Raw genomic sequence first — 23,620 nt, forward strand, 5'->3', positions numbered from 1 at the left:
TGTTTCCTCTGCTTGGAGCATTCTTTCTTTCCCAGTTTGTCCCTCCAATTCCTACTCATTCTTTTGTCCTTAGATGTAATATCTAAGGGATATTACACCCACCTCTCCAGCATTTCTTTATTACAATTTTCTGTGATTTTTTTATTTTTTTCCTCCAGACTGGAATCTTTGTGAGGATAAAGATTATATCTGTCTAGTTGACTGTTGTGTTTCTAGTCTTGGTCATAGTGCACCTAACACATAGTAGGCACACCATGGTTTTTGTTGAATTGTGAACAAAGTAGTTAAGGAATTGGATGACTTGGTCTGAGGTGAGGATATATTGAGTTAAGATAGCAGGTTTAGGGGCGACTGGGTGGCTCAGTGGGTTAAGCCTCTGCCTTCGGCTCGGGTCATGATCTCAGGGTCCTCGGATCGAGCCCAGCATCGGGCTATCTACTCGGCGGGGAGCCTGCTTCTCCTCTCTCTCTGCCTACCACTCCGCCTACCTGTGATCTCTGTCTGTCAAATAAATAAATAAAACCTTTGGAACAACAACAAAAAAAGCTTAAAAAAAAAAAAAAAAGCAGGTTTAGTAGTAGAAAGGGAAAGCTGGAAGGAAGATGAGACTGTAGCCAAAGTAAAATTTTGGATGTTGAAAATATAGAGGTGTAGTAGTTTAGGAGATGGCAGAGTCCAGGACTGAGGTGCTGGAGTGGAGATGAAGGTCTTTGCATTTGGTGAGATTATGAAACCCTTAAAGCAGAAACATTGGATGGATGGTGTAGGTGGGTGTTGAATTTGCTGAGGAAAATGGTAGGATTTAAAATGAGGGCAATATAAGGCAGGCGTCTAAGTCTTTAATACGTATAAGAGATAGGCACAGCCCTTTCCTATGTGAAAGAATTCAGTGGGTAAGAATCAGTCCTGTTTTGGGGTAATGCCCTAGTGCCTTTGGGGGCGGTGTGGTATAGTAGAGCATGTGTCCAAAATATCTGGGTTCAGACTTTGGACAACGCATCCGACTTTTCAAGCCTTGTTTGTTTCTCTGTTAACACATTTTTATGTGAAGAAATGCTTTCTCTAATCCTTGTCTATGCAAATGCCATCATTCTTGGGTGTGGTTTTATTGTTCTGGAGAAGAGAACACAGGCCATTATGTGGAAGTCACAGAGGGGGGTGGGCTGGTGATTTAATTTAGAGAAGTATTTTGTAATGATTAGGTCTGTTCAAAGAAAGACGGACATGGTGGCAAAGGAATGAGTCCTCCATCAAGGCTTGTATCTATGTGAAGACTGGGTGATTTCTCTGTCAAGAGATGTAAAAGGATTTCTGCTTGGGGGCAGACACTGAATTAAGTAATCACTAATGTCTCATCCAGTTGGAGGACTGGAGGGTTTTGCCCCCAGTTGAGATTTGTCTAAACACCATTCAATCAACAGATGTTTGAGTGTCTCCTCTGTTTTGTTTGAAAGTTTAAAAGCCAGTATTTTCTTTTTTTTCTTCCTGTGTGCTGAGACAGAGCCAAGGACTGTGTGTTTTAGTCCATGTTGTGACTATTTCCCGTTTGGATTTTGAGAAGTGCCAGCTAAGTGTTGGTGGTGACGTAACAGAAGCCACTGTCCTCACCTGCTGGGTGGGGTTCGGGTGGAGCCTGTGGCCTGCACCTGGAGGCATCAGATAGAAGAATGAATGTGCTGCCAAGAAGTTTGGTTTAGTGCTTTGAATTTTTTGGCAAGTCATTCTAGATAGTTTTGGATCTCTGAATTACTTCTCAAAAATAATTTTTTGAAGAAAGACCTACTGTAGTGGCAAATGAGGTCTGTGATGCTGTGACATTGATGGTTTTTTTATTGGCCTGTGTCTGGCTGGGAAATTGCCTACATGCCCATGGCTTAATCAACTCTTCTCTCTTCTGCTGAGCATCTTTTTTCTGATTGCTATTTGTCTGCTTACTGTATACCTCCCACAGTCTTTCCAGAAAGTTATTAAAGTGGCTTTACTGAGTTCCTTTGAATATTTTTTTTTTTTAAAGAGAGAAGATTGAAATTCATTTTGAAGCTATGCTCTTGGTCTTGGATTAGTCATACTTTCAAGTTATTTGGGCTGCAGTCATCTCCTGTGACCTCTAAGAAGTGACCGAAATGGGCTTGGAGAAGAAGTTCTTGCTTGTATTAGGGGAGGGAGAAACCACTCATTCATTTATGAATTCTGAAGGAATTTAATTCTTAAGTATAAAATGAAAGGAACTAGTTTATTTTATAACTTGACATTTTGAATTTGAGGTTGTTAGGCCAAAAGTTCCCATGAATTGGCAGCATTTTCTGACAATTAGGATATTGAAATGGAAGGAAATTAGATATTGATAATACACAGACTAAAAGAGAATGTCAGGATCATGGTTTATGAGGCTATAGTGAACAGGAAAAGTTCATTTTTTAAACCTGGGAAGGATCTGAGAGGTCATCGAATACAAGTCTAGGATAAACAAGAGGCACCTGAAACCCTGTAAGTAATTGGACCAAAGCCACCAGGCTAACGTATATAGGTGTAGGTAAAAATCTTACGATACAGGCATGGTGGAACTAGTGACAATACAGATGTCTCTTCAGAAAAGAGTTTCTGGGGGCGCCTGGGTGGCTCAGTGAGTTGAGGCCTCTGCCTTCAGCTCAGGTTATGATCCCAGGGTGCTGGGATCGAGCTCTGCATTGGGCGGGGAGCCTGCTTCCTCCTCTCTTTCTCTGCCTGCCTCTCGGCCTACTTGTGATCTCTGTCTGTCAAATAAATAAATAAAATCTTTAAAAAAAAAGAAAGAAAAAAGAGTTTCTGAAACGGAGAAATGGATTGGGACCATGGAAGACTTAGAAATTGAGGGTGGGGACGCCTGGGTGGCTCAGTTGGTTAAGCAGCTGCCTTTGGCTCAGGTCATGATCCCAGCGTCCTGGGATCGAGTCCCACATCGGGCTCCTTGCTCTGCAGGGAGTCTGCTTCTCCCTCTGCCTCGCCTTCCACTCTGTCTGCCTGTGCTCGCTCTCACTCTCTCTCTGACAAATAAATAAAATCTTTAAAAAAAAAAAAGAAAAAAAAAAAGAAATTGAGGGTGATAGGAAGTCCGAAAGACCCTAGAATTTCTCATTTGCCAAGTTAAACCGAAAATGGATTGGTTTGGTGCTGGCTGGTGTGGAGGTTCCCTTAGTCATTTAATCATTTACTCATCAGGCATTTATTGACTGCCTGCAGTGTTGTAGGTGCTGTGCTAGGTGCTAGGTATCGGGGCTACAGATATGACTAAAACACGTCCCTGCACTCAGATTAGTGACTTCCTGGTTTTATGACCCACAAATCGTTGCTCTTTATTTGCTTGATATTTCTAAGGAATGCAGAAAATCAGGATCTGATCATACCACCAAACAAGCTGTGTCGTGGGATTGGAGGAGGTCTGAAGAAAAGGGATCTGAGTCACCCTTAGACTTCAGGTTGTTTAGGAGGAGCTGTTTCTGCAGTCACCTGAGTCACCTTTTACCTTTGAGAATTCTACTTTTGGTCTTCTCTAAAAGGCGAGGGATTGGTGGTTGTGGCGGGGCAGGTGTGTTATGGTTGCTTTGGGATCAGGCCCTCTTTTCCAGAGAACCCGTCTAATGTGGTAGAATTGGTCAGAGATTGTTCTTCACTCTGTTATTGCTTCCTCAGCTGGGACTACTAACTTTAGAGGAATGTGGATTGGTGCCAGGCTATCAGGTCAGGGACAGAGTTTCTGCCAAAGTCAAGTCTGAAAGAAGAGATCTTTTTCAGGTGAACTTACTTGGCTCACTTGTCCGCAGTGGAGAAAGGCATATTTCCTGGGTTCATGAAATTAGTGGGCAAAAATTAACTTTCGTGTACCTTGGAGATCTCCATTCTGCTTTGTGTAAAAGCTTATTTTATTTTGAGTAGTTTAAGCTTAATCAGCTTGCTCCTTCCATGTCCTCAGCGAGCCTCAGAACACTAGTCAACTCTAAAATTTTTCAGTGTATAGTATTCATTTGTTCATTTATCCATTCATTCAGCACATATTTACTGTGCCAAGTGTTACATGCTGAGGACACAGTAATGAACAAGACACACAAGCATTGAACTTTCAAGAAACTGACGTATTAGAGGGGGAGCCTAGACAGCAATCTATTAAAATAATTTCAGGTTAAATCAAGTGCCGGCAAGGAAATAAACAAGGTGGGGAGTTCTTCAGGGTGGTAGTCTGCTGCTTTCTTCCATTAGCTTAGATAAGCAAACTGATGGATGGAAACGGAATACTCTAGAGAGGTAGAAGAAAAGCATTATACTCAGAATGACATTAGGTCTGTGATTAATTTAGTAGTTAAGAAATTAATGAGGGGGGTCACTGGGAGGCCCAGTGGGTTAAAGCCTCTGCCTTCTGCTCAGGTTGTAATCCCAGGGTGCTGGGATCGAGCCCCGCATCGGGCTCTCTGCTCAGCAGGGAGCCTGCTTCCCCCTCTCTGCCTGCCTCTCTGCCTACTTGTGATCTCTGTCTGTCAAATAAATAAATAAAATCTTAAAAAAAAATTAATGAGGAATTAGGAAACTAAATGTTGCTCTTCATAATAAATTCAGCTGAAATGAATGAACCAGGATCGTTTATCCATTTGGTAAGGAAGCTGCTGAAATTGGGCTATGATCATCCTATTTCAGTGTAATTTGAGCCTTATGTGTTTATTTCCTCCTCAGGTGGAGGGCTGAATTTTGATCTATGTCCACCCTACCTCAGCTGCCTGAAAGTACTTAATGATCACATGACCCTGGACATGGATGCTGTCTTGTCAGATTTTGTCCGTTCCACAGGCGCAGAGCCTGGGCTGGCCCGAGATCTCCTGGAAGGTAAGGAGTCACGAGGGGAAAGATGAGAAGAGAGAAAGTATAATACAATGTTTATTGTTAGGATGACTTGGAACATTTAAAGGTGATCAGAAAGATACTTTGTGTGTGGCAGGCCTTACATTTAAGTTGCTTCTAATAATCCACCTATGTGTGACTCACCGTAATTTTAAAATGCAGAAATTCCCTTTCACCTTGAATTTTTGGTGTAGCTTTCTCCGCTGTGAATGTATGCTCAGGTAATGTAAGTGAAATTTTATATTAATCCACTAAAAGTATAATTCTGTATCTGTAAGTCTTTTTCTTTACATATAAATGACTTTAGGATCATTTGTGGCTTTGTTTCTTTCTCTAATTTGTATAGGTGACTCTGTGTAGAGTGAATTAAGTTAATGTTTTTATTTTGCTACCTTTATTTACTTAAATCTGTATGTACACATAAGTGTGAACATTCTGATTTTAAGGTCTTTAAGGCTTGGAATCAAGTCAGTAGAATTCTTTGTTTGGAGTCATAATTAACAGATGTTTTTTGAGGATGGAAATATATAATGACACAGATCGCTAAGCCTGAAGAGAAATGGAAGATCTGGGTTTAGACTCCAGTTTGCTAATCCAGTAGGACTCTGCCCTTGACTGGCATTTTTGGTTTTATTTCCTACTACCTTCTCCTCCTTATGCTTCTGCCTGGCCCAACTTGTCACCTTTCCCTGGTCATATTAAGTTGTTTTCTAAGTCTGCAGTGTTCCTTCCTTCATTATTCTCCTGAAATTCTCCAGGATTCAGCTCAAATGCCTCCTCTTCCTGTAGTAATGTGTGTTGAATGCTGTATGTGTGAAGTACTTGAGATATATTATTTTATTCTTATAGTCACTCTACAATATAAGTTTTATTATCCCACTTTCATAGTTTTAAAAACTGAGGTTCAGAGAAGTTAAGTGGGATTTGAGCTCAGGCGATCTGATTTCAGAGGCTGGCTCTTAACATTTATGTTACAGTTAATATTTGTGTGATCTCTTTCTCTCACACACACATGTGCATACATTTCTGTGCTATGAAGGAAAGGTTTAAGGTACTATACGAGTGTAAGAGATAAACCTAATTTAGATACAGGGTGCAGAAAGGCCTTTCTAAGGAAGTGACATTTGAGCTAAACCCAGAAGGGTGGATGGGAGTAGCAGCAACACTAAAGGGACAGAGAAGAGAGTGTTTGTTGATAGAAAAGCTTACACAAGGACCCAACGTGAAAGAGTTTGGCACTGGGTACGAAGAGTGAGGCAAGAGTGATAGGAAATGAGTAGAAAAGGCAGGAAGCAGAATTTGGGGCCCTTTGTGGACTGTGGTAAGGAGTTTAAATGTCATTCCGTGTTTAGTCGGAAGCTGGTGAAGTGTTGTAATCAGGGGAGTGATGTGATGGGATTTGAATTTTTGTTGAAGGAAATGAAACAGATTGGATTGTGGCCAGAGAAGTGATCAACCCAGTTAAGACTGTTGCTACAGTTGAGGTGAGAGATGGTGGGGGCCTGAACTACTATAGTGTCAAAAGGGAGAAAAGTGGATGGATTTAAGATAGAACTTAGAAGGGAAGTCAAAGGGCCTGATCTTCATTTTCTCCCTGCTTCTGTCTTTATCTCTTGCTTTTCCCTTTAAAAGTTAACTTTGGTGTAAAGAACGAATTCGAAAGGGGACATGCTAGGGGAAGAGAGACTAGCTGAACCTCTCCCAAAGACCAGGGAACAATCTTGAGGGCCTGCATGGGCACAGTATCAATAAAAATGGACAAGAAAGAACAGATTTGAGAGATGTTTCATGAGTACAAACACTGACTAGATAATGAGGGCAGACAAGTAGTTGGGTCTGAGTAGTGAGGAACTGGATTTTCTGGTGGAATTTTCTGGCCTGAAGGGCTTTTGATACCATTACCAATTTGAGGAATAGAGAAAGAGAAGATGAAGCAAGTCCTAGGAAGGAGAATGATGGACATTCAGTTTTGGACAAGTTGGCTATTAGGAGCTGATTTTAAGGAGTTTACCACACAACTGCAAATACAGAGCCAACGTTCAATACATGTTCTGTATTTCCAACTGTGTGGTAAACATTCATTCATTTATTTGTTGAGTCAGGACAAAAGTCCTTCATTTTTCAACAGATATGTATTGAGTAGCTACTGTGTGTCAAGTTCTAGGTGCTGAACAAAACAAAACAAAACAAAAATTCCAGCCCTTATATTCTGCAGGAAAAACAGTCAATAAATAATAAACATGATAACCAAATCATTGTAAAGTGTGTGTTAAGGTGTGAAGTGCTATGGGAAATGATGAGGCAGGTTGTAATTTTTACTTGGGTAGTTAAGGCAAGCCTTGTTAAGAATGTGACATTTGAACAAATATCTGAAAGAGTTGAGGGATTGTCTGTGTAGATAAATTGGGAAGAGAGCCTTCTAGGCAGCACGGAGATTGTTGGAAAGGCCATAGGTGGGAGCAGTCTTAGCATGTTTGTAGGAACAGTAAAGAGGCCAGAGCCACTGAAGTGGTGTGAGCAAAGGGAGTTGGAACAAGTGGTGAATGTAATGGCTCAGAAGTAAATTCATCAGGTATTAATGATTCATACAGCTTAATTGGAAAATCAGAGTAATAACAAGATATCACAGCAACAGCAATAAAGACATATATAAAACTTTAGGTGGGGGCGCCTGGGTGGCTCAGTGGGTTAAAGCCTCTGCCTTCGGCCCAGGTCATGATCCCAGGGTCCTGGAATCAAGCCCCACATCGGGCTCTCTGCTCTGCAGGGATCCTGCTTCCTCCTCTCTCTGCCTGCCTCTCTGCCTACTTGTGATCACTGTCTGTCAAATAAATAAATAAAATCTTAAAAAAACAAAAAACCACTTTCTGTGTATCAGTGCTTTTAATTCATTTGATCTTCATAACAGTCCTACATGGAATCATCTCCAGTTTCACAGCCAGGGAAATTGAAGCACAGAGAAAAGGCTGGAGAAATAGGCCAGGTCATAGAAAGTCTTGAATGTCAGACACAAGGGCCTAGAATTTACTCTGTAGGCAATGGCAGGCAGTTAGCAGTTTTGATTTTGGAACTTAAATGAACAGAACAGAACGGAAACAGAACAGAACTGTGCTTTGGAAAGATTTATCTCATGGGATACTTTAGAGTGGATCGGAGGTGGAACAGTGGATGATAGGAATTGAACTGAGGGGGTAGCAGGTGGAATAGAATAGAAAGAAATGCGAACAATCATATAATATATTATTTACTGAATAATATAATTGGAGAAAGCAACAGAAAAATCCAGTATGACATTTAGGGTCTTCTCTTCAGTAGAATAGTGATTCTTAAATTTGGGGGCAGTTAACAGTTCCTTTTGGTAATCTGATGAGAGCTGTCAGCTCTTTTTCTTTAGAAAAATGCATGTACTTATACCTTTGTATATAGTTCTGTATGGTATAGGACATTATAGTGCATGCATGTCTAGGCTAAGCACTCTCTGGATCTCAGAATCAAGAGACCTGGGCTTTAGTCACACATCTCTGTGGTGCAAGCTAGCTGTGCATTTGGGCAAGTCACTACTTCTTTAGGCTTCCTCTGTTTTATCTGTGGCCTCTGTGGGCCCTTTCAGATCAGAGACACAAATTTTCAATGGTCACAGAACTGACTTAGGAAGGACAACAAGTAAATAAAGAAATTGTGGTATTGCAGACTGAAGTATTAATGAAGAAAATTAGGAACAGGAGAATGGTGGAAATGCGCATGAATTTTGCTTGTTAGTTTTGAGAGGGTGGTTTGAATGATTGTTTTATGTCTTTCCCCAGTTTCCCTGTACTCTGAGTACCCATTTCATTTTTTGCTTTGTCTCCTGCCAGGAAAGAATTGGGACATGAGTGCTGCCCTCAGTGATTTTGAACAGCTACGTCAAGTCCATGCTGGGAACCTGCCCCCACCCTTTAGTGAAGGGAGTGGTGGTTCCAGGACCCCTGAGAAAGGGTTTTCGGATAGAGAGTCTGCCCACCCTCCCCGACCCACCCTGCAGCGGCAGGATGACATCGTTCAAGGTACTGGGGTAACTGAGGGCTGTTTCTGTAGGCGGGAGTAGAAAGGAAGTGAGGGGACTGCTAAATGGAGCCATCTTTTGGAGACGCTCCTATTCTTCTCCCCGCTCCCCTGACAAACTGTTCAGAGGTGGCCTCAGTCTGTTTCGGTGCAGGAGCCCCACACTGTCCCACTGTTTCTTGAGTATTCCCCTCTGTGAAGGCCTTTTTCACATACGGAGAGGGAAATGGATAAAGGAGAACAATCTAGTTGTTGAGATAAAGTACATAAATGTAGAATTCAGAGGATCACACCATCTACCTGTGAGGTTAGTATTTCTCAGTATGTATCAAAATTTTGAAATGCATGTATACTTTGACTTAGCAATTTGATTTCTAGGAATTTATTATATATGTGTATGTGCACGTGGAGATATATATATATATAATATATATATATCTCCTTTAAATAAATAGACCTCAGTGGGCACATACACATATGCAGCATTAAGCTTGAAAGTTAAAAGCTTGGAAACAATATTTAATGTCCATTAGTAGAGGGGTAGTTAAATAAAATCATTTATGTTGCAGAGTGCTCGCAGCCACTGGAAAGAATTAGGTAGAACCTGATGTGCTGTTTTTAAAGTCTCTAAAATCTATTGAGAAGGGTAAGATGCAGTGCAGTTTATACAGTATGTTCTTATTTATGTTTTTAAAACATAAATTATTTTAAAAATGATTTTAAAAGCTATAGGGGCTTAAAAAAAAAGATTTATTTATTTATTTTAGAGAGCGAGAGCGAGAGAGAGAGAGAGAGAGAGAGCATGCACAGGGGGAGGGGCAGAGGGAGAGGGGGAGAGAGTCCCAAGTAGACTTCACTCCAAGTGCAGAGCCCAATGCAGGGCTCTATCTCATGACCCGGAGATCACAACCTGAGCTGAAACCAAGAGTCCATCGCTTAACTGACTGAGCCATCTGGGCGCCCAAAGCTATGTGTGTTTTTATGTGTATAAAAAATTCTAGAAGGATCCAAAAGGTTGCCTCTGGGGAAGGAATCAGAAATTTTGAATAAAGGGGAGATTTCTTTGTAATACTTTATATCTTTTGTTAATGTTTTGCTTTTTTACCATGGGCTTATGATACTTTTTTAAATACCTAAAAAAATTGTTTAAAAAATAACATCACTATAAAATAACTTTAGACAACTCTTGACTTACTTTGTATGCCATCTCTGGCAAGTACAGGATTAAGAACTACTTCCCAACACAATTTTTAGCTTTCGATAATCTTTATATATAAATTCAAGTCATGCAAATGGATTGTAATATGACACTGGGCAGATTATGATCACAGACTATGCCTAGGTGGCTAAGTTGGTTGGGCATCTGCTTTTGGCTCAGGTCAGGATCCTGGGGTCCGGGGATCGAGTCCTGCATCCAGGACCGAGTCCTGGATCCAGGATCCAGGCTCTTTGCTCAGTGGAGAGCCTGCTTCTCTGTCTGCCTGCCACTCCCCCTGCTTGTGTTCTCTCTCTTTAACAAAATCTTTAAAAAAAAATAATTTGGGGCACTGTGTACATTACTGTCTTTCTCTAATATATTGAGAATGACTGTACCTATACATTTCTGTGGAGAGCCATCCAGCAGATGCAAGGAGTCACGTAGACGGAAATGCCTGAAGGTTGAGGAAGTGAGAATGATTGGCTAGGTAGGGTATGGGTGCGCTCGTGGCTGACACATGAACAGCACCAGGAGCCAAGAGAGAAACGCATGATTACTGCTTGAAAACAATAGAGCCCTACGTGGTTACATAAGGGTCCACGAGGAGACCGCGTGCACGGGGCAGTGATTGGATAGTCGGGCTGGACTGCTTACATGTATATATTGCCAGAACTTGCTTGAAAGAGAACCCCCTAATAAAGAAGTTTGCCACTCATCACGTTTGCGGGTCGTTCTTGCTGGCGAGAGCGACACATTTCTGACAAATATGAATCCAGAGAAGTTGTAGTAAATAATGTAAATAAATGCTATTAATGGTAGATAAGAAAGTTTCCAGATGTATAAGATTTATCATTAATTTTTTTTATGATTATTTATTTGTGAGAAAGAGGCTGAGGCAGAGGGAGAAGCAGGTTTCCTGCTGAGCAGAGAGCCCAACGCAATCCTCAATCCCAGGACCCTGGGATCTTGACCCGAGTGAAAGGCAGATGCTTAACTGACTAAGCCAACCAGGCACCCTTATCATTAATTTTCTATAATGGAAAGTCTTTCCTATATTCTCCAAAACTGTGAAAATTATCAGAGTGATTATTTGATGCAGTGTAGCAAAATGAAACCCCATTTCTCTTATTGCCTCTTTTTCCTATCAGTGACCAAGTTGCCAAATGAATGAGTCCCTGTTATGTTGGGAAATGGAAGTAAAAGAAGACAGAGTCATGGGGAGAAGTTCAGGCAAATTTTTTAAAAAGGGTGGAAAGAGGAATGTATAGTTGGTTCTAATATAAGTGCCTGCAAAAATACTACTCTCCATATTTCCCTACTTCTATTTGGATTTAGAAAGAGGGTTGGGAAATTTGGTAGCTAGTTGGACTCACAGTTTTTCCCCCTTGTCAAGGGGTAATCATCACACATGAGTGGAATGTTCTCTGGGCTGTGTATGTTCTAAGGTAACTCCGTTTCTCATTGCAGAAAAACGCCTGTCTAGGGGCATCTCCCACGCCAGCTCCAGCATTGTTTCCCTGGCCCGGTCCCATGTCTCCTCCAATGGTGGGGGTGGGGGGAGCAGTGAGCACCCCCTGGAAATGCCCATCTGTGCCTTCCAGCTTCCAGATCTGACTGTGTACAATGAAGACTTCCGCAGCTTCATAGAGAGAGACCTTATTGAACAGTCCATGCTGGTTGCCTTGGAACAGGCAGGTCAGTGAGTGCTCTTTTTCATGGGCTTTTCCCTCTGCTCTGCGCTGGTAGGCAGCCACATGGAGGGGCTGGCCTTGACCAGTAGCTTCTAGTTTAAGTCTGGGAGCTGACTGCAAAGTCATGAGTTGGTCAGATCAACATGTACTGAGCTAGGTGCTTCTTTTTGGGACACAAATTGGACACTTCTTTTAAAAAATTATTTTTATTAACATATAATGTATTATTTGCCCCAGGGGTACAGGTCTGTGAATTGTGAGGCTTACACATTTCACAGCACTCACCGTATCACATAAAATTAGATACTTTACCCCAGAAATTTCCCATGTGATGGAAGGGAAACCAGATATACACGTGAAAGGCACAGGGATTAGTACCTAAAAATCCATACATGGAGAAAAAAATAGAAATAAATTATAATTGGCTCTGGAACACCCTTGTGACCAGAAAGAACCAATACTACAGAGGATGCACAATGGCGATTAATTTAAAAGTCCCATTTGTTTACATGAGCTTTCCCCAAAGATTTATCTGCCTTTACAGTTAAATTTGTCTTAAATTACTGTTAAAATTAGTTAATATGGTGGGGCGAGGCTGCTTGAATTCTGGGAAAAGCTAATCAGGTGTTAAACTTCTTAGAAGAAAGGCTGGGGGCTGGTAGGTGGGGGCATGGGAAAGAAGCTTGCATTTTTCTTTTGCACCCTTCTATAGTAACTGTGTGCCTCTCTATACTTTTTTAAAAAGTTAGCAGGTTACCTAGCTAGTGAGATTATAGGTCAGTTTTTCTTTCTGTTGACTTTTCAGTAATTCAAGGAGACTTTGAAGTGTGATTCACAAAATATTTTCCTCATGTGAATAATGGGAAGACGGATGACTAGACAGAATCAAGGCTCATTTTCTAAGGTGTTTCATGTGCTATCTTGTTGCACATGTCTTTAAAGTCCTACCACATATAAGCCGACATGCTGTCATATGTGCAGATGATACCTACGTGACCTGTGAATACATGCTTTGGGTTGTTTTTCTTTTACTGATGATGGATTTGTGCTGAGCTTCATTGTTATGTTTACTGGTCTCCTGAGCAGAGTGAAGGAGTCAGACCAGGTGACCAACACAGATTTCAACCTATGACCTGGGCCCCATCATCTAACCCAGACTTGCTCAGTCTCAGCACTGTTGACATTTAGGACCAGATAATTCTTTATTGTGTGAGCTGCCTGGTGCATTATATTTTGTTTAGCAATCTCTCTGGCCTCTACCCATTAGATGCCAGTAGCATCCCCCCACCAGTTGTAACAACCAAACATATTTCTAGATATTGCCAAATGTCCCCTTGGATATTGGTTAGATCAGGGGTCCCCATGTAAGAACTGCTGATCTCACCAATCATGTTCTTCAGGTTCTGATTGACTAGGTGTAAGTGAAGAAAATATAAGGAGTAGCAGTATTCTGGGTTGGCTTCCTAGGGGAGGCAAGTTTGGAGTCTGTTAGAGAGCTCGGGAAGTGGGAAGGGCTTTATGGATAATCTGCTCCTCTCCTTTTCCTCCTGTTTCTGTAGGGCGTTTGAACTGGTGGGTGAGTGTAGACCCTACCTGCCAGAGGCTGCTTCCTTTGGCAACTACTGGGGATGGAAACTGCCTCCTGCATGCAGCCTCTCTGGGTGAGTCTTGAAAATGGTGTTTCACACCCTCAGAAAGAAAGCAACAGAATTTAGATCTCATGTGCAGGATTTAATCCAATAACCTTGATCTTAGGCAGAAGTGATTGTATAGCATGTGTGTGTGTGTGTGTGTGTGCATGGGTGTGGGCATGCAGGAGGGGTTGGAAGAGAGCCCTGCCCTGGATTTTCAGTCTCTTGTTCAGGGAACATATATAGAACCTAGGATTTAGCAGGGGTCCCACTTGGAGAGCTACCCTGCAGAAGTATTGAGCAGCAAGTATGTAAGCAGGATAAAGCTCTATGCGTATATCATTCTCCTTAATATTTATTCTTTTGGTATTTAAAAAAGATGTTTTCATCAGTTTTTGTGAAATTTGTTAATTATAAAACTTATTTATAATTCAATATGTTTTTTGCCTTAGATTTTAAAAAAGTCTTCATTTTCCAACCCTCCCTCTAGCTTTGATGCTGATTGTCATGTGCCAGACCCATCTTTTCTGCTGCTACTCTGTATTTTAGTTTATTAGACTTGCATATTAGTAAGGGGCTTTCTGTCAGGAGTTTGTAGGATGTGGTGTATCCCCCACTTGTAAGTTCCCGAAGTTTCTGAACCTCCAGAGCAGGAACATCTTTTCACCTCTCCCCTAAGTCACAGGGGTTTCTTTGAACCTGGCCTTAAGCCTGATTTCCTTGCTACTAGGGTATGTGCATCATAATTAATAAAGGTAAGGTATCCTACTGTATGTTTCCTTGCCACAGGCATGTGGGGTTTCCACGATAGGGACCTGATGCTGCGGAAAGCTTTGTATGCACTGATGGAGAAGGGAGCCGAGAAGGAGGCATTAAAACGGCGCTGGAGGTGGCAGCAGACACAGCAGAACAAAGAGGTGAGGGAGTTTGGGTGGGAACACCTTGTCCTCCAGAGTTGGCTATAGGAAATGTTCAGTGCGTACCAACAGGCAGTGTCTCCTGGTGCTTAATTGGTGGTACTCTCCTTGTAATCCTGGAAGTTGTAGGAAATGCAGAAGACACCACAGGGCCCATGCCTTTCTGATACAGTCCTGAAAACTAGCATGGAGAAGCTGAGACCCATAGAGGAGACAGCTAACAATGTGCTTCTCACCTGAAAGATGCTCAGCAAGTCTCCAGTAGTAATCTTTTACAAAATAAGATCTGACAGGTCCACAGGATTTTTGTATTGTTTGGGGGTGTTTTGCTTATGATAATGCTAGACCAGTTTTTAAGGACTTAACGTTTTCTATTGTTTTTTTTTTCTTTAAAGATTTTATTTACTTACTTGACAGAGAGAGACAGATCACAAGTAGGCAGAGAGGCAGGCAGAGAGACGGGGGGAGGCAGGCTCCGATGCCAGCCTTGATCCCAGGACCCGGAGACTATGACCTGAGCTGAAGGCAGAGGCTTAACCCTAAGCCACCCAGGCGCCCTATGTTTTCAATCTTATAGAAATGCTAAATGCTTAAAAATTCCGTTGGCTGTATATACTATTTGCTTTTCACATACCCTGTTTGTTTAAAAATTTTTAAAACATGCCTGTTAAACTGAGTTTGAATGGTACTTCTCAGAAATTTAGCAAATGTTGAGACTGCTTTTGTATAAGAAAGTAACAATAGACTATTTGTACTTTCCATCCCCGTAACAAGGGTTGAGCTAACTATGGCCTGTGGGACAAATCCCACCAACAGTTTTATTAAAAAAAAAAAAAAAGTTTTATTGGAACACAGCCCTGCCCATTCATTTATGTATGTTTGTTTATGTTTAGTGCTTGCCTTATGGAGACTAGAACAGCAGCAGAGTCAAGTAGTTGCATGTGGCCCAAAAAGCCTAAAAGATTTACTAGCTACGGTTATGACGGAGCAATAAAAGAGTTTGCTGACCCCTCACTTTAATAATGACACTGTCGGGGCATCTGGGTGGCTCAGTGGGTGAAGCCTCTGCCTTCGGATCAGGTCATGATCTCAGAGTCCTGGGATCGAGCCCCTCATTGGGCTCTCTGCTCAGTAGGGAGCCTGCTTCCTCCTCTCTCTCTGCCTGCCTCTCTGCCTGCTTGTGATCTCTCTGTCAAATAAATAAATAAAATACTAAAAAAAAAATAATGACACTGTCCACTTACATAAAGATAACAGGTCTCCCTCTTTTCTCTTGGTTCTTGCTCTGTCTTCTGTGTTTATCTTGTGCTCTTGGTGAGTATCTGGTGGGTTTTTGCCATGTATATGGCTGGGTGCTCTAGCATAAATATGGGACTGTCTCTTCAGATACTGCCCTCTTTCTTTCCATCTTCTTTCTTGTCACCTTTTATTGCTCTGTCATAACTGGCCATTATATAGAACTAAGAGGTTTTTTCTTTTAAGTTATTAGAATTTTATATCCTGAAGATTAAAAACAAAGAACCCAATTGTTAAAATTGGGATGGTAATAAGCTCAGAATGGTGTGTTTGATCAGTTAGTCTGCTCCAGAGGGTTCCTGAGGGGAAATAAATGCACAGGGGCAAGGCCAAGTAGATGGCATTCTTTATTATTGCCAGGTCCCATGGCTTCCTGGTGAGCTGACCTGGACCTTGTGGAGAGCTTCTTTTGCTTAAACTAGAGCCAGCTGAAAATTTGCCTTCTTCACTGTTTAACTTACACCATCCCTAAGCTTACATTTGACCACTCCACAGTTAAGAAAAGACCAAACTAGAGCATTCAGCTATTAAGTCAAAGTGACAGCAACAGTCAGAGAATGGGCATGCCCAATTCCAGCTCTTAAGCTATTGTAGTAATTTTAAAGATAGGGTTAGATTATTATGGATTTAGCTAGGAGACCTAGTACCCAAGTTCTGTTCTTGGTCAGCCACCTTTCCCCCTCAAAGTCCCCAGTGGAAATACATGCATAGAGAATAGCGGTTATCAAAGGAACAATATTTTACTTCTTTTGCCCAGCACATTAAAGGTTCCATACTGGAAATGTAGCCTAGAGAATTGTTTTAGTTGAGACTGTTTATGGCATTATACTGCACCTTGGGCATGAGAATAGAGGGAGGCGTGAGGGACTGTGGGGGTCTTCTTTTAATAAGGACCAAACACCACACAAACTAAATTGGTTTTGATTTCCCAGGCCTTGTTTTTTGTTGAAATTAGTGGCCCAATGAGGATGGGGGCACCTGGCTGGCTCAGTAGATAGAACATGTGGCTCTTGACCTGGGAGGGTCATGAATTTAAGCCCCATGTTGGGTGTAGAGATTGTTTAAATAAATAAACAACAAAAAAATCAAACCAGTAGGGAAGGTTTCATGTTGGCAGGGTACGCCACCTAGTGGCTTTGTGTATGAAAACAGGAAGCTGAAATAGGTGAGAGGAAGAGTGACCAGAATGCCTAGTCAGTATGTACTGACCAATCAGTATATACAGTATATTCAGCATATACTGTATATACAGTATATTTCAGTGTATTTCAATATTTAATTGAAAAGCTTCGATGCAGCATTTTACAAAGAGAACATAGCTTTGTCTTTTTTTTTATTATTAAAGTAAAATGTGGACACCTGGGTGGCTCAGTCCTGTAAACATCTGCCTTTAGGTCGTGATCCCTTGGTCCTGGGATCAAGCCTGGCCTTAGGCTCCCTGCTTAGGGAGCTCTCCATCTCCTCTGCCCTCTGCTCATGAGCTAGCTCTCAAATAAATTAATAAAGTCTTAAAAAAAAAATAAACTAAAATGTGCTTACAACAGCTCTTTAATTCTTCTTAAATTTTGCTGCTCATGCCCCTCACATTTTCAGTGTGATTCTTTCTACTGTCAGTGTGTGTTTAAGCCTTATAAACTCATTTAAATACCAGTGTAAGCTGAATACAATGAATAACATAGACTTGTCTGTCATATTACCATATACATCTTAAAGGCAAATGATATTGTTATGAGACTGACGCATTACCTACTGCGCTAATGAGGCACCTGCAAATGATATTTTTAAATTGTTTGTACCACTTTTCCCATTCCTTTGATAAAAATTATAGTTTTACTCAGCATCTATTTATTAATTACTGATCACATCGTAGACACTAGCATATTGCCTGAAACATGGTCCCAGCCCTTAAGGGGAGTAGGAGGAGATGGACATGTAAATACATGATTGTACCAAAGTAATAGGTTACTTTGGTACTGTGATAAAGGCTGTATAGCAGTTGAGGAGGGAGGGCACAAAGGAAAGAGTGAGTCTACCAGGAAGATTTAGGAAGGGCTTCATAGAAAAGATACTTAAGGGATTCCTGGGTGGCTCAGTGGGTTAAAGCCTCTGCCTTTGGCACAGGTCATGATCTCAGGGTCCTGGGATGGAGTCCCACATCAGGCTCTCTGCTCTTCGGGGAGCCTGCTTCCTCCTCTCTTTCTCTCTGCTTACTTGTGATCTCTGTTGTCAAATAAATAAATAAAATCTTAAAAAAAGAAAGAAAGACTTGAGTTCTGCCCTGACAGTTGTGAAATTGGTCACCAGGTGGATAGGGGGTGGGTTGCTCCAAGCAGAAAGAACAAGCTAGACAGGGGCTCAAGTATAAAGCAATGCAGTGCATTCAGGGAACTACAGCTAAATAAATGATGTATTAGAGAGGTGGGTAGGGCCAGGAAGTGGATTTCGTATGCTTTGCTTAAGGATTTTGAACTATATTTAATAGGTCATGATGGATCTTTTTTTTTTTTTTTTTAAAGATTTTATTTATTTATTTGACAGAGAGAGATCACAGGTAGATAGAGAGGCAGGCAGAGAGAGAGAGGGAAGCAGACTCCCTGCTGAGCAGAGAGCCTGATGCGGAACTCGATCCCAGGACCCCGAGATCATGACCTGAGCCGAAGGCAGCGGCTTAACCCACTGAGCCACCCAGGTGCCCCATGATGGTTCTTTTTTAAAAATTATATTTATTTGAGAGAGAGAGGGAGCATGAGGTGGGGCAGGGGGCAGGGGGAAAAGCAAACTCCCTGAGCAGAGAGCCTGATGTGGGACATGATCCCAGGACCTTGAGATCATGACCTGAGCCACCTGGTACCCCAGGTCATGATGATTCTTAAAATGATTTATAGCAGGAAGCAAACATCAGATTTTAATTTTAGAAAAATCTTTTTGGTAATATTGTAGAAAATGGATCAGTGGAATGCATGACTGGAAGTAGTAAAACCAGTTAAGGACCATTGCAGTAGTTCATGCTTAATAATTGTTGAATAAGAGATCAGGTGTGGGGTGGGTAAAAGGAGAGGAGTCTTCAGTTAGTCCCTTGTTTCTGGCTTGGATGGTGGGTGATATTCAGTGCTCTTCACTAAGGCAAGAATACAGGAAGAAGAGTGGGTTTTGCAAGAGTTCAGTTTTTGTTTTTTTTTTTTAAAGATTTTATTTATTTATTTGACAGAGATCACAAGTAGGCAGAGAGGCAGGCAGAGAGAGAGGGGGAAGCAGGCTCCCCACCAAGCAGAGAGCCTGATGCCAGACTCAATCCCAGGACCCTGAGATCATGACTCAAGCCGAAGGTAGAGGCTTTAACCCACTGAGCCACCCAGGCGCCCAAGAGTTCAGTTTCAACTGTATAGACTTTGAGGCAGTCAAGGGCAGTTGGCAGTCTTCAGTAGGCAGCTAGATGTAAATATAGAAATTAAGAGGAGGCCTGGGATGGAGAGGGAGATTTTAGCATCCTGAGTATAGATGGCAGTAGATGAGATTATGGCAGTAGAAGAGATCACCCAGAAGGAGCCAAGGCTGCTAATATTGTTGACACAAACCCAATATTGTTAGGGTTGGACAGAGTTGAGAGAGAGAGAAGAAGTTATAGAAGCTGAGGGAGAAAAAAGTTTAATGAGGAGTTGAAATGCTACATGAAGACTAAGAAAGATGAAAACCAAAGAGTCCGCTGAGTTTGGCAATTAGAAGGTCATTGTCCTTTGCCAGAGTCAGTTAGATGAAGTGGTATAAGTGGGGTAAGGTGTAAGGCCAGAGGACAGAAACAAGCTGGACCGAAATGGGCTGGAAAAGAATGGAAGAAAAAGAACTGTAAGAGAAATTGTGGACCTTGACTAGGAAAGGGAGAAGAGACGTGACTTTGTAGTACAGATTATAAGCCAAGTGCTAAGAGGATAGGGAGGGGGCAGCGTGAGTGAGTTGGAATTGCTGCTGCCTCGTGAACCTGGTCTTTAACTGCTTATTCTCCCCTGTTGTCTTTCACAGTCAGGGCTGGTGTACACAGAGGACGAATGGCAGAAGGAATGGAATGAGCTGATCAAGCTTGCCTCAAGTGAACCCCGCATGCATCTAGGTACCAATGGAGCCAACTGTGGTGGGTAAGTGTGGCTCAGCAAGGGAGTAGGAAGGAAGTAGTCTTTTTTTTTTTTTTTTTAAGATTTTATTTATCTATTTGACAGACAGAGATCACAAGTAGGCAGAGAGGCAGGGGGAGAGAGAGGAGGAAGCAGGCTCCCCACTGAGCAGAGAGCCTGATGTAGGGCTCGATCCCAGGACCCTGGGATCATGACCTGAGCCGAAGGCAGAGGTTTTAACCCACTGAGCCACCCAGGTGCCCCAGGAAGTAGTCTTTACTGAGTCCTCAGCATCCAAAGAACTTCGTGCCAAGAGGATATTAGAAGGAAAGAGAGGGGCTGTGGCAAGGATACAGAAGGGTATAAGAATGTCATGCTATGTTCTGGGAACTACAAGTAATTGGGCATTGCCAGTATACAGGGTACATGGTCTAGAGTGCTAGACAAGACTGGATAACTAGAGTCATGTGTGCTATGTTGAGGGTTCTGTTGTACCCTGTCCAGACTGAGAAACTGCAGGACATGACTCTGTTTTCTCAATAAATATATTGCAAAGAAAATAATAAAGGAGAGAGAACCCAAGTTTAAACACTCTTAGACAAATCAGCCAGTGGAAACATATGGTTGTTTATAAGGTAGTTGGGGAAACATGAACAATGTCTATGTGTTTAATTATTATTAAATTTTTTTTAAAGTCTGATATTAATGATTATGTGGTTGTTTTTAATAGGAGTCCTCTCTTTTTTTAGAGATAGAAACTGAAAAATTTATGGATGAAATGATATGATGTTTAGGATTTGATTCAAAATAATCTGATGGGTTGGAGTGGGGGTTTATAGTGAAATAGATCAAGATCTAGATGAAACGACACTGACCATGTGTTTTATAATTGTTGAGGCATGAGAGTTTAGGTATAATATTCTTTATAGTTTTGAATGTTTAAAATTTTGAAATTTTCTATAATACAAAGTTAAAAATGATAACCTATCCAGACCTCAGTGTGCATAAAAATAATCTGGGAGGCTTGCTAAAGTTGTGGATTTGGGGGCTCCCACCCTAAGGAACTTCAGTTGAGTTGGACTGAGCTATGGCCTAGAAATCTGCGTTTGTACCAAATACCCCATATTGAATCATGTTGCTGCAGGGGGCTGGAAGCCACTGAATTGTGTATACTTGCGTGATAGGAGCAAATTCGTGTATTTGAACACACTGCTAGCAGAGTGGCTGATGAAGAAGAGGACAGTGAGACTGGGTGTGGTTGTAGTAATCCAGGAGACAGGCCATGGGTGTGATCAGGAGTGGTGGGTTGCAGACAGGGGGGAGGAGAGAGACACAAGAGACAGGTAAGAGATGGAATTGGTCAAGCTAGGTGATTAATTAAGATGAGAGATAAAGAAGAGTAACTATTTCAGACTTGTGATTAGGCTACTAGGTAGATATGGTAAGGTGTGAGATGCTCTTTTTCACGTAAGGGAATGTAGGAAGAGGAATTTTTGTGTCCTTTTTTTTTTCCCCCTTTTTTTGTAGGACTTGATGCATGTGTGGGCGGTTGTGGTGGAAGTGGTAAAGTGGTCAAGTGAGGCTACACAGTTGTGTCCTGAGCCATAGGATAAAACAGATTGGGGAAGGCTATTGAGCAAGATTGGTTTTAACCAAGGGATTACTTCCAGATTCCTAACACTACTTTAGCCCTAGGGCCTTCAAATCTTTCTTGGATTTCCTCATCTCTGAAACAGGAATAGAAATAGCCATGGTAGCATAAAATAATCAGCTATGTCCATGGCAGCCTTAAGATTAGAAAACCAGGAAAGGACATTCCTCTTTTTCCTCTTTGTGGGACTGGTCTTCAGGGGTGTCTTGTTTTATTTTCCTCCCTCTCCCCCCGCTGTACCCCTTCCACTGTCTCCCCTCCTGCAACTCCAGGGTGGAGAGTTCAGAGGAGCCTGTATATGAGAGCCTTGAAGAATTCCACGTCTTTGTCCTTGCCCATGTGCTTAGGAGGCCCATAGTCGTTGTGGCTGACACCATGCTGAGGGACTCTGGAGGGGAAGGTGAGTCAGTCCTCCCTGCCCTGAGCACCTTCTGTTTGCAGAGCCTTGGGCTAAGCACTGGGAGGAGGGAAGGAAGGGGCTATATGGACCCTTGGGGAGAGACAAGATATACATTAGAACGATGCAAAATTCTCTATAGAGATTGAATGCTAAGCAGTTGGGGTTAATTGATGAGGATTCTTAACTTAAGAAAGAATGATTAACCAGGGGTTAGAGTGAGTGAAAGGGGAGCTCACTGGGTAGAGTGGGGCCTGGGGATTGCCCTCTAGGCAAGAACACATCCTGAATAACAGTCTTTGTGGTTTGCTGCAGCATTCGCCCCTATTCCCTTTGGGGGAATCTATCTGCCCTTGGAGGTCCCAGTGAGCCAGTGTCACCGCTCCCCTCTGGTGCTCGCCTATGATCAGGCCCACTTCTCTGCACTTGTGTCCATGGAACAGAAGGAGAACGCCAAGGACCAAGGTGCTGAATGCGGTGTTGTTGTCTTTGGGTGTGCTTTATTTTCACTTGGAAAACCTGAAATGGGAGAGAGTATAGGAGGGAAGAACTAAGTGACATGCAAGCCTAGGCAGTGCACACTGATACGGTTTTATTAAGCCAAAGATACTCCAGGGTGTTTAAATTAAACATAAAAACATTTGACAAAGAACTTTGGGGGAAAAACTACTGCCTGCCTGTATTTGCTGCTTCCTGTTCTGGAGTGAAGAGTGTGTGTGTGTTAAGGTCATAGAACCTTTCTAGTGATGCTTTGCTGTGTTTGTCTTAATAATGACTTTGAATTTTTTGAATCCACATTAACTGGCAAGAACATCATGAGTGTTCGTTGACTGACTGGTGGGGAGTCATGGAGATTAGTGGCCTAAATTGTGTGTTGGCTAGTAAGGGAAAACCAGTCTGTCAGTTTTTGATGCCAGTGAAATTCACATGTGGAAACTGAGGAATGATCTCAGTTTGAGACCTGTGATACGATCTAGCCTCCTTTTTAGTGAAGTCAGTTTGTGTTCAGTTTCCTTCCTCTCTTCTTAAGGAAACTCCTTGATGACATGTTTCTTCCTCCTCAGCTGTGATCCCACTTACAGATTCAGAGCACAAGCTGCTGCCCTTGCACTTTGCTGTGGACCCTGGAAGGGGCTGGGAGTGGGGCAAAGATGACAATGACAACGTCCGATTGGCCAGGTGAGGCAGGTGTAGCCTTCCCACCTACGAAGTGTCTTTTCCACATTCAGCATCTGTTTCCCCCGAGACTCTTCTCAGCTTAGAGGCAAGACAGTCACAGCCTAGCTCCGGAGTTTTGGGAAGATGGAAACATGGGGGACAGGTTGGGCACTAGGATTCTTGGAACATGCTTTTTCTCCCCATGAAAGAGAGGGAAATCCTGGGACTGCAACTTGTTCTTTCTTTATAATATGAGGAATGGTCGTCTACTGATACATCCCAGAATCTCCAAAACAGTCATCAGAAAATCAAGATAATCAAGTCACACTTTTTAATCCCAGCCCAAGTGAGAGGGTTTTTATTTTATTTAAAAATTTTTTTAAGATTTTATTTTTTAAGTACTCTCTACATTCAACATGGGGCTCAAACTCACAACCCCAGGATCAAGAGTAGTGCACTTTGTCAGCTAAGCCAACCAGGCAGTCCATGAGAGGGGTTTTTAAGTAATTGACCAAAATAGTTAGTCTGCTTTGGATTTTTGCCTTTCTGAATTTAAATAGCAAGAAACATTTGTTCTTTCTGACAGCCCCCCTCCCTGCGGCCTCCCAAAACAGGTTTAGTCTTCCGCCTTTGCCTTCCACGGCTTCCTACAGAGGGTATGGGTATAA

The 23,620-nt window shown here is 42.1% G+C and overlaps 1 protein-coding gene across 2 annotated transcripts in view; it reads left to right on the forward strand.

Moving 5' to 3' along the window:
* OTUD7B (OTU deubiquitinase 7B) overlaps positions 1–23,620 on the forward strand; it is a 57,461-nt gene that overhangs the window by 27,537 nt on the left and 6,304 nt on the right. The window contains exons 2-10 of one of the 2 annotated variants that reach the window (XM_082685946.1): positions 4,702–4,851; positions 8,721–8,909; positions 11,707–11,800; positions 13,356–13,457; positions 14,217–14,344; positions 19,658–19,770; positions 21,670–21,797; positions 22,110–22,259; positions 22,859–22,973. In XM_082685946.1, the coding sequence (XP_082542072.1) occupies positions 8,778–8,909; positions 11,707–11,800; positions 13,356–13,457; positions 14,217–14,344; positions 19,658–19,770; positions 21,670–21,797; positions 22,110–22,259; positions 22,859–22,973 (962 nt within the window). In that variant the 5' untranslated portion in view covers positions 4,702–4,851; positions 8,721–8,777. Of the gene's footprint in view, positions 1–4,701; positions 4,852–8,720; positions 8,910–11,572; positions 11,801–13,355; positions 13,458–14,216; positions 14,345–19,657; positions 19,771–21,669; positions 21,798–22,109; positions 22,260–22,858; positions 22,974–23,620 lie in introns of both variants that reach the window. The other variant, XM_082685945.1, reaches the window with a different exon arrangement.

Source organism: Mustela nivalis (genome assembly GCF_964662115.1).
Source record: "Mustela nivalis genome assembly, chromosome: 10".
Taxonomy (NCBI): Eukaryota; Metazoa; Chordata; class Mammalia; order Carnivora; family Mustelidae; genus Mustela; species Mustela nivalis.